This window comes from Ailuropoda melanoleuca, chromosome 12 (genome assembly GCF_002007445.2).
Source record: "Ailuropoda melanoleuca isolate Jingjing chromosome 12, ASM200744v2, whole genome shotgun sequence".
In the NCBI taxonomy this organism is placed as follows: Eukaryota; Metazoa; Chordata; class Mammalia; order Carnivora; family Ursidae; genus Ailuropoda; species Ailuropoda melanoleuca.
This window is the reverse complement of record NC_048229.1, coordinates 30,019,590-30,029,864: the sequence shown is the minus strand read 5'-3', so window position 1 is coordinate 30,029,864 and position 10,275 is coordinate 30,019,590. Positions and strand designations below refer to the sequence as shown.

The 10,275-nt window shown below is 54.4% G+C and overlaps 1 protein-coding gene across 1 annotated transcript; it reads left to right on the top strand.

Annotated features, from left to right (window-relative positions):
- Window positions 1-3,432: 3,432 nt before the first annotated feature.
- NR1H2 (nuclear receptor subfamily 1 group H member 2) lies at window positions 3,433-9,753 on the top strand. The gene is made up of 9 exons (XM_019798167.2): window positions 3,433-3,566; window positions 4,178-4,239; window positions 4,321-4,452; window positions 4,816-5,106; window positions 5,189-5,457; window positions 5,671-5,850; window positions 6,496-6,595; window positions 8,574-8,782; window positions 9,158-9,753. Exons 2-9 carry the CDS (start codon window positions 4,197-4,199, stop codon window positions 9,302-9,304), a joined length of 1,371 nt encoding a protein of 456 aa, XP_019653726.1. The 5' UTR covers window positions 3,433-3,566; window positions 4,178-4,196; the 3' UTR covers window positions 9,305-9,753.
- Window positions 9,754-10,275: the final 522 nt, after the last annotated feature.

The following is a 10,275-nucleotide window of genomic DNA, read 5'->3' as shown; positions in this document are numbered from 1 at the left end:
TGTATACATTTTTACATTAACAATAATACTAGTGAGCTTTTTTGTAATTATGAAGAACCAGTCTCTCTCTTTAACAAAACAATTTTTTTTTTTTAATTGGGTCACCTGGGTGGCTCAATCGGCTAAGCGCCTGCCTTCAGCTCAGGGTCCTGGGATGGAAGCCCCGCATTGGGCTCCCTGCTCAGCCAGGAGATGGCTTCTCCCTCTGCCCGCCCCACCCCACCCCGCACTCTCGCGCTCTCTCGCTGAAATAAATAAATCTTTTTTAAAAATTTAAAATTTATTCATTTATTTGAGAGAAAGAGCAAGAGAGCACGAGAGAGCAGGGGTGGGGGGAAAGCAGAAGGAGAGAGACAGGCAGGCTACGCTGAGCCAGACTTTCACAACCCCAGAGATTATGATAGCAGCCAAAAGCTTAACCGACTGAGCCTCCCAGGCGCCCCTCGAAAAACCAGTCTCTTAATTTGACATAATTTACTGCAATCCAACAGGCATTTTTAAAAATTATTTATTTATTTATTTATTTATTTATTTATTTATTTATTTATTTATTTATTTATTTAAGAGAGAGGGCTTGGCTGAATGGGGGGAGGGGCACAGGGAGAGAGAGAGAGAACCAGGCCCCCTGTTGAACTCGCAGCCCTACGCGGGACTCGATCCCACACCCTGAGACTATGATCTGAGCTGAAATCAAGAGTTGGACGCTTAACCAACTGAGCCACTCATGCACTCTGACATTTCGTGTTTTTTTTTTAACATTTTTGCTTTTAAGTTATCTCTACACCCAATGTGGGGCTGGAACTCACAACCCTGAGACCAAGAGTCACGTGCTCTTCCGACCTAGCCTGCCGGGCACCAGCTGACAAGCATTTGTTAAGCACCTACCCAGGGAAGCAATTAAAAAAAAAAATCTCCACAGTTTCTTGAGCTGAAGTCCTGAAACATCAGAGTCTTTCCAGCCTCCCCTCCATTGTAAAGGAAGCAGGATAAATGCTTCATCCCTGGCTGCCCCTTGCCCAAGGCAGGTGGGAGATGCCTTCTGAACACACTCAACAAATGGGACCCAGATCGCCGCTCTTTTGTCGCACAGTGGTTTGTGATCGGGAAGACCTCCTCCGCCAGACCTGGAGGCCTTGGAGGTAAGGCTCAGTCCTCATGCCTTTCTGGGCCTCCAGACTCAGTTTAGCAGAATCCCATCAGAGGGCTCCGGATTCCACTGGGTAAAGGATTACCAAATTTTTCAAGCCACCATTTTACGTAATCACCCAGCCACCTTGTAAGAGAGGGATTATGGTGCACACTTCACAGAGGGTGGAAACTGAGGTGTGGGGACAGGGGAGTCAGGCCCTGGTGTGCTTGGTGGGATTCTGGAGGTTTTAGACATCTTGGAGTCAGCCAGACGCTGGCTTTCACTCAAGTCGCCTATCACTTTTGCTCGTGTTCCATTGGCCAGAGTCCAGTCACGTGGTTGCACGTAGCTGCAAAAGTTTGCTGGGAAATGTAGTCTACTGGGGTCGCCCAGGGTAAGGGACCGTTTTTTCTGAACATTGAGCCAGTTTTGGACACATCTGACCCACATGGCCTCCTGATGCGACCACCCTCAGGTATGATCTTGTCTTGCGCCCTCCCCCCATCCCCACCTCACTCAGCTGCTTCTACCCTGGCCTACTTGCTGCTTTTTTTGAATGTGCCAAAATTATTCCTGCCTTGTCTTATTGACCACTTTATTAAGATTTGGCCACAGTTTTGGAAAAATTGTGTCATACGGGGCAATGCTGACTGAGGCATTTGAGCCGATGATACAGCCCTCCTGTGTCAGACTGCTCTGTTGCTTTTAAATTTAGAGTAATGCTGTCTCTTGAAGTAAGATCTGTGTGTCTCTTGAGCACCTGTGTTGAAGTAGGTCTCACTTTATTACAAATTAGCTTCTATTTATACATCTTTTGTGTTGCAGTTGGTGAAGTAAAATGATATCTTGTTATGGGGACATAGTTTAGCTATATTATCTTTGGGTTTCACTTCAGAATAGTAAAGGTAGGGGCGCTTGGGTGGCTGGCTCAGTTGGTTAAGCATCCCAGTCTTGGTTTCGGCTCAGGTCTGATCTCGGGGTCATGGGATCAAGCCCCGCATCAGGCTCCATGCTCAGCAGGAGTCTGCTTGAGTTTCTCTCTCCTTCTGCCCCAACTCCCCCCACTCACTCTCTCTCTCTCTGTGGGAAAAAAAAAAAAAAGCATAGCCTCCACATACCAAAATGATAAAAATAATAGCTTTTAAGGAAAACTCACAGTACTTGAATAGGTAGAGGAAGGAAACTGTCCCAAAGTCTTTCCTTGATGATATCAAATCTATATCCATATTTTTAAAAGTTGGAACACGTATGAGCCATTCTTTATTTTCCTTAAGATTTTATTTATTTATTTGAAAGAGAGCATGAGCAGGGGGAACAGCAGGCGGGAGAAGCAGACTCCCCACTGAGCAGAGAGACTGATGCAGGACTTGATCCAGGACCCCGGGATCCTGACCTGAGCTGAAGGCAGTCGCATAACTGATTGAGCCACCCAAGGGTCCCTACCAGTACTTGTTTTTATATCTTTTTGACTATACCCATTGTATGTGGCTGTGAAGTCGATATTTCACTCTTGTTTCAATTTGTACTTCTTTGATGGCTAATTCTTTTTTTCACAGATATTTTGTAACGTGTAATTCTGCCTTTACTATTCTTCTTATTTTAAAGATTTATTTAAGTTCTATCTACAAGTTATTTTTTTGAATATATTTCCCCTGGGTCTAGGTTTGTAATTCAATTTACTTAAAACCATTAAGCAGCGCGCCTCTAAAATCAGGAAACTTGTTAACAACCAAAAAAGGACAAACATGCTTCAAATCAAACGCGTGCGAAAAGGAGCTAAAGGTCGGGAGATACATGCCGAGTAAACCCTTGGCCGCGAGTCCAGAGAGGCACAGCGATGAGTTAAAGCCGCCCAGCTCCGGGCCGCAAGGTTTGGGACTGGCCACGCCCCCTTCCGGCCCAACGTTCCATTGACCTGGTCCGGAACTCTTCTGCCAGGCCTCAGTGGAGCTACCCCCGACGGCAAACTTCCGGTGAGTATACAACTTCCGTGCGGGGCAGCCGATTTAGCTAGTGCTAAGCGGACCGGAAGTCCGTCACTCCTGACTACCCGCCCCTTTCCTAAAGTGACGCACGGCGGGGTTGCCGGAAGAAGTGGCGAAGTTACTTTTGAGGGGATCCGAGAAGCGGCGGCGTGCCAAAGGATACAGAGAAGGAGGAGGAGAAGCAGAGCAAGGGGACAGAGGCAGGTGCACTAGAGTGTGGGGAGGCGCGGGAGGCGCCCCGGGCCTGGGGCTTCCCGGCGTTCCCCGCGCCGCTCCGCTCAGCCCCCTTTCTCACCTTTCCCCACCTCCCTTCCGTAGCTCGCGCTGTCTCCGGTTGTTTCCAGGGCAACGGGAGTAGGAGACCCCGTGAGAGGCCGCCCACAAGACCCTCGCGCGCAGCCATGAGCCCCGCCCCCCACTGGTGTTCGGAGAGGGGCGGGACCTGGAGCGAGGTGCGGGGGCGGAGCGTGATGGGAGGAGGTGGAGGCGGGGCATGATGGGAGATGGGGCGGGACCTAGAGGGAGGGGTACCGGCGGGGCGGGGCAAAGGGAGTGGGGCGGAGCATTATGGGTACAGTGAGGGTGGAACCTGAAAGGGTTGGGCGGACCTAGAAGGAAGAGATGGGGCGGAGCATGGGGAGGAGGTGGGGTCAGAGTGGGAGGCTGGGGGTGCTTCTTCCGCAGAGGTGGGGAGTAAGAGTAGGTAAGGGGAAACTTAGTGGGACGGAGGAAGTGAGGGTGGAGCACGATTGAAGCCGAAAGGGCAGTACCTGGAGAGAGGGAGTGGGCGGTATTTGGAGTGGGTGGAGCCTATGGGAGGGGCGGGGTCTAGGTGAGGGCAGGGCTTGAGACCCAGCAGAGACCTGGAGCAGTAGGGGGTGGGCTCTGTTAGAACCGGAGGAGAAGCTTTATAGGCTGGCAGGACTTTGGGGTGGGGTCTGTATGTAATAAAGGAGGAGACTGGAAAGGTGGAAGAAAGAAGTGCCCCATCAAGACCTGGGGTTGGCCTAAGCTGACCCTCCCTGGCCCCACAAGGCTCTCAGTCCCCCTGTGTAATCTGCAGGTTGCTCCGTGACGCCACCATGTCCACCCCCACTACTAGTTCCCTGGACACCCCCTTGCCTGGTGAGTGACCTCTTTCCCAGCCCAGTCCCTACCCCCATCGCACACTCGTCAGGAGAAACTCACTGTGCTTCCCTCTCCCAGGAAATGGCCCGCCTCAACCCAGCGCCCCCTCTTCTTCACCAGCTATAAAGGAGGAGGGTCCTGAACTGTGGCCTGCGGGCCCAGACCCTGATGTCCCGGGCAGTGATTGGGCCCGCTCAGCCTGCAGTGTGGGTGAGATGGGGCTCAGCGACAGGGGCTGGGCGTTGATGGGGGCGTTGGGAAGGGATCTGGGAAGGGAGAAAGATCGGAAATGAGGATGGGAGGCTCCCAACTTCTCACTGATTTATTTTTCTTCCATACCTACTTTCACTTCTTTTTTTTTTGGCCTATGAGCATATTTTTTCTATTTGACACCTCTTATTGTCATTTGCTCTTTGGGATTGATGGACATATACACCTTTTCTTCTAAATTGCCATCTCTCTGGGTCACTGTCTGTACTCCGGCTCTTTGTTTCTTCTCTCTTGTGGGACTGACCCTCTGGCTGCTGTTTCCCCGTGGGCCTGTCTCTCATGGCTTCTATCCACCCACCCCAGTCGTTCCAGACCCTGCAGAGGAACCAGAGCGCAAGCGAAAGAAGGGCCCAGCTCCGAAGATGCTGGGCCATGAGCTGTGCCGCGTGTGCGGGGATAAGGCCTCCGGCTTCCACTACAACGTGCTCAGCTGCGAAGGCTGCAAGGGCTTCTTCCGGCGCAGTGTGGTCCGAGGCGGGGCCAGGCGCTACGCCTGCCGGGGCGGTGGAACCTGCCAGATGGACGCCTTCATGCGGCGCAAGTGCCAGCAGTGCCGGCTGCGCAAATGCAAGGAGGCTGGGATGAGGGAGCAGTGTGAGTGCTGGGGAGGGAGCAGTGCCAGCCGGGCCTCTGCCCAGCCCTGGGGCCTCTGCTGAGGCCTGTGTCTCCCGAATAGGCGTCCTCTCCGAAGAACAGATCCGAAAGAAGAAGATTCGGAAGCAGCAGCAGCAGCAGCAACAACAGTCACCCGTAGGGCCAGTGGGCAGCAGCAGCTCAGCCTCTGGGCCCGGGGCCTCCCCTGGAGGGTCTGACGGAGGTGGCCAGGGCTCCGGGGAAGGCGAGGGTGTTCAGTTAACAGCTGCTCAGGAACTAATGATCCAGCAGTTGGTGGCAGCCCAGCTGCAGTGCAACAAACGCTCCTTCTCTGACCAGCCCAAAGTCACGGTACTGCCCCTCCCCCAGGCTTGAGGGGTGAGGAGCCCGGCGGGGGAAAGCCAGAAGGGCTGCGGCCCAGGGCAAGGGGAGGGAACGAGGCTCCAGAGGGCAGGGCCTTGGAGAGGAGGGTCTCCTAGGGTGCAGTCTTTGCCTCAAGGTGTCCCCATGGCCTTGGGCTCAAGGGAGGAGGCCTGAGAGTAACCTTGGCCCTTGTGTCCCCAGCCCTGGCCCCTGGGTGCAGACCCCCAGTCCCGTGATGCCCGCCAGCAGCGTTTCGCCCACTTCACGGAGTTAGCCATCATCTCAGTCCAGGAGATTGTGGATTTCGCCAAACAGGTGCCTGGCTTCCTGCAGCTGGGCCGCGAGGACCAGATCGCCCTGCTGAAGGCGTCTACCATTGAGGTAATGGGCGGCCTGCCCATCCTCAACAAGGCCCTTCCCTTCCTGCCCGCAAGGAACCCCAGGGTTGAGCCTCAGGACAGCTGTTGGGAGCATAGTGATGAGCCAGGTCCCTCCAGTTGTTGCCCTTGTGGGGAGGATACCCTACAGGGAGATATGAAAATACTGAGCAGATCATCAGAGCCTTCCATGAGCCAAGGAGAAAAAGGAAACGGGCTGAGGCTGAGAAAATTGAGGATTGGGCTGGAACGCCGTGCTTTAAAGAACGTGATGTTGGGAAGGCTACTCAGGAGAGTTAAGATTTAAACCAAAGCAACTGTAACAAATAAGTATTGAGTTCGTAGCATATACTGGGCTCCATTCCAAGTGCTGATATGTGGCAGTGGACAAAACAGTCAGTGCCTGTCCCCGTGCCTCGTAACCACCTGTGGAAGGTGCCATGGGCACCAAGGGAGAAAGCTTGTGGTGTCTGACACACTGACCGCAGGCTGGGGTGGCTGAAGGAACAGAGCTGGGCCCAGGGGCAAGGGATGATTCTGGTGAGGTTAGGTCCTCCCACAGGCCAAGAGAGGAGAGACCAGTAGCTAAAGGATCATAGGGACTCCTGGAGCCCTTGTCCATGCCTGCTGCTCTCCCTGCTGCCCCCAGATCATGCTGCTTGAGACGGCCAGACGCTACAACCATGAGACAGAGTGCATCACTTTCCTGAAGGACTTCACCTATAGCAAGGATGACTTCCACCGCGCAGGTACGGTGGAGAGTGGGCTGGGAGGGTGCAGGACTGGTGCCCCTGCCGAATCCCTACTGTTGGGAGACCTCAGGCCACCTCATTCTTGCCTGAGCCTCCATTCCTTTATTTCCAAAGCAGGCTGAGCCAGCTTTACGTCGAGATAAGGGTGTATGTATTGAGCGCCATGTGCGTGCACTGGGATCCAGTGCAGGATGAGGCAGAGGGGTCTCCTATCACACAGGGCGTTTTAGTAGAAATGAAGAAAAGACTCTCCCTCCTCCCAAAACCTGGTATCACTGCAGGGATGCTGGATCTCAGTCCATTGTGAAGTATGTAACCTACCCAACTGTACAGGGCAGTCCTGGTCCCTGCCCTCCGAGAGCACTTACCTGGGCATGTGACCAGGCAGTGGGCTTCTGGAGGAAGTGCAGTTGAACTGAGGCCTGAGGGGTGAGGTATATTGGTTAGGAAAACGGAATTGGGGAATAGCATTGCCCACCAGGGAACCCCATGTACAAAAAGGCTGTGTTCCTTCAGTCTCAGCTTTCCCTGCAAGTCCTGCTCTCTCCCATAATTTCTTCCTGGGGCACCCTTCTGTACTCCCACATGTGTGTTCCTACCCCATCTTTTTTCCTTTCTCTAATGCCTGGCCATCTCAACCCCCTTTGATATGAGTTTGACAGGGGAGCACTGGGCGGGGAGAATGTTTCTGGCAGGGGGCTCAGCAGGTACAAAGGCCCTGAGGTGAGGGAAGAGCTGCAACTACAGGGAGGCCCAGGCATCTGGAGCACAGGAAGGTGGGGCTGGAGAGAAAGTTGGGGTCCCACCACTTCCCTCCATGCTCTGCCACTGTCCAGCGTCTCCCTGGAACACTTCCGGGTCCCTTCACTGGCTTCTCCCAAATGTGTCTGTTCACACAGCAGTCAGAAGGGTCCTGTTCACACCAAGTCAGCTCATGTCCGTTCTCTGCTCAGTACCCCGCGTGGCTCCTGTCTCACTGGGAGAAAAGCCAGAGTCCTTGCCATGGCGCACAGGCCCTGCAGGGTTCTCTCCGCACTCAGCTCCCATTACTCACCCTCCTCCCACCACACTGGCTTCCTCCCTCTTGTTTGAACCCACCAGCTGTGCTCCCACTTCAGGGCATTTGTAGTTGCTGGTCCCTCAGCCAGTATGGGCGACCAGCTCATCCTGGTTCACATGGGAGCTTCGTAGTTTCAACATTGAAACTCTCGAGGCTCAGAAAGCTGCCCCGTCCTGGGCAAAACAGATGGTACCCACCTGGGACACTCACACATCCTCATAACTCGTCGCTTCCCTTCCTTTGGGTTGTCGCTCAAAGGTTCCCCTACAGTGAGGCCTTCCTACAGCGTCATTGTGCAGTGGCCACCTTGTCTAAGACGTTGATTTGGTTCTCAGTGCCCCCATTACCTTTCCATACGTTAACCTTGACCCAGCAGCACCCATCCCTCTGACAGGCTGGATGGTTTACTGACATGTTTGCCTGTCGTCTGTCCCCCAAATGCAAATTCCACAGGAGGGGAGGCTTTGACTTGGAAACGGCTCTACCCCAGGGCCTGGCACATAGTAGGTGTTGATAAAGTTTGATGACTGAAAGAATGAACCACTCTTGGGAATGAGGGCAGGCTTTACTCTAAGCCACGGAAGCCACTGCAAGGGTGACACAGTGCGACCTAGGTTTAAAAATCCCTCCTTTTCATTAGGAGAGGTACAGGGAAGGTAAGATGGGGTAGTAGGAAATACTGAATAAATGTTCACTCTCGTTACTCATTCCTTTATTCAGGCAAGGCTTAGGGCACACTTACCATGTGCCCGGCCCTCGTCTAGGCAGCAGGGACACAGGTGAATAGACATGACAAGAACACTAGAGTCACCTCTGTTTTCCTCACCCCGCTGACTGAGCAGCGTCAGGGCCCGGGCATGGGGCCAGTTTGGGGCTGGGGGAGCTTATCTGGCCAGGCCTCCCGCCCCCCCACAGGCCTGCAGGTGGAGTTCATCAACCCCATCTTCGAGTTCTCCCGGGCCATGCGGCGGCTGGGCCTGGACGACGCCGAGTACGCCCTCCTCATCGCCATCAACATCTTCTCGGCTGACCGGCCCAACGTGCAGGAGCCGAGCCGCGTCGAGGCCCTGCAGCAGCCCTACGTAGAGGCACTGCTCTCCTACACGCGCATCAAGAGGCCACAGGTATGCGGCTCCTGGCGCTACCCGGAGCCCAGCCCCCTGAGGCCCTGGCAGGGACAGGAAGTCCACACCCACACAGAGTCAGCCTGGGGCTGAGGTCTTGCTTCCTCCTCTGAGCCAGGCTGCGCTGGCAGCACTCTGAGCTGTGGCTGATGTCCTCTCTGCAGAGTCTCTCCTCAGGCCTCTGTCCCCTGATCAAAGAGCCAGGCTTGGTGTAGGCATAGGGATGGGGGTCCCCACGCTCTGCCCAGTCACTTCCATACTGCTGTTCTGGCTCAGCCCGGGGAGGAAGGCCCTCCTGGTGGTCCAGGTGGGCTGACCAGAGCCTCACAGGGCAGGAGCCTGGCCAGCACCCACCTTCCTCCTGTCCCCCTGCAGGACCAGCTGCGCTTCCCTCGGATGCTCATGAAGCTTGTGAGCCTGCGTACACTGAGCTCTGTGCACTCAGAGCAGGTCTTTGCTCTGCGGCTCCAAGACAAGAAGCTGCCGCCTCTGTTGTCTGAGATCTGGGACGTCCATGAGTGAGGGGCTTGGCTTCCCTGCCCCACAGCCCTGCACCCTCTAACGAATGGACATTGTCACCCCTTCCTCCTCCTGGAGTGGGAAGGGGCCAGGCCTGGGGCCCCACCTTGTGGCTTAGAGCACAAGCCCTGGCCCCACCAGCCCTCAGCTCCCGGGTGAGCCCCAGTTAGGGTCCAGGAAACTCCCTCCCTGCCCACTGAGTCTTCCTGGGAGGGCTGGATGGGTCATAGATCCCAACCTCTGACTCTCCTAGCACTACCAGCTGCCCTCCCCACCCAGCTTACACCTCAAGCTCACTGCGCAATGCACCTTGAAGGGAGGGACTGGGGGGCCTGTGGCTCTCCCCTACAGCTTGATAAACCACAGGCCCCCTCCCTCTGTTCCTTTTATTTAATAAAAACTAAAAAAAGACAAAAACAGGAAAATAAAGTATGAATAGAAATGTGCCCTGAGCCAGAGTGAGTCCAGGATGTATATACAAGGGATGGGCTGTTAGAGTCTTCATTGACACCAGTTCCCTGAACCTTGTGCTGCTTACTAGGCTGGTGGTGGGTTCAGGGTGATGTGACTCGGCTTTTGGGGGGGGGGGGTGTTTCCAGGAGAGGCTGACAGCCTTGGTGTCATCTCCCTGTACAAGGTGAGTTGAGCCTGTTGAAGGACAGAGAATTTCAATGGATGAAGGGGCTCAGGCTTTCACTAGGCAAAAAATATTTGCTGAAGCCACTTGTGGGCTAGGCACTCTGCGGGCCCTTGTGGGGTGCAGATGTTATTCAACAAATATGTATGGGGCACTTACTATGTAGCAAACACAATTTTAGGCACTGGACACGTGGGAGAACAAGATAAAGTCCCCTTGGAGGTGGCTGCCAGTCAGGGCTGGCAGCGGGGGATGGAGGGGGCCAGCTAGAGTGTGAGAGAATAGTGGCTTTTATGGGAGCATCAGGTGACTGAGTGGGGACCTAGAGGTAGAAGGC

Excerpts from the sequence above, each read along its gene's own strand:
- NR1H2 (XM_019798167.2), top strand. The coding sequence starts at position 4,197 with ATGTCCACCCCCACTACTAGTTCCCTGGACACCCCCTTGCCTG. Across the intron at positions 4,453-4,815 it reads CCGCTCAGCCTGCAGTGTGG|TCGTTCCAGACCCTGCAGAG; the intron begins GTGAGATGGGGC and ends CACCCACCCCAG. Across the intron at positions 5,458-5,670 it reads CTGACCAGCCCAAAGTCACG|CCCTGGCCCCTGGGTGCAGA; the intron begins GTACTGCCCCTC and ends TTGTGTCCCCAG.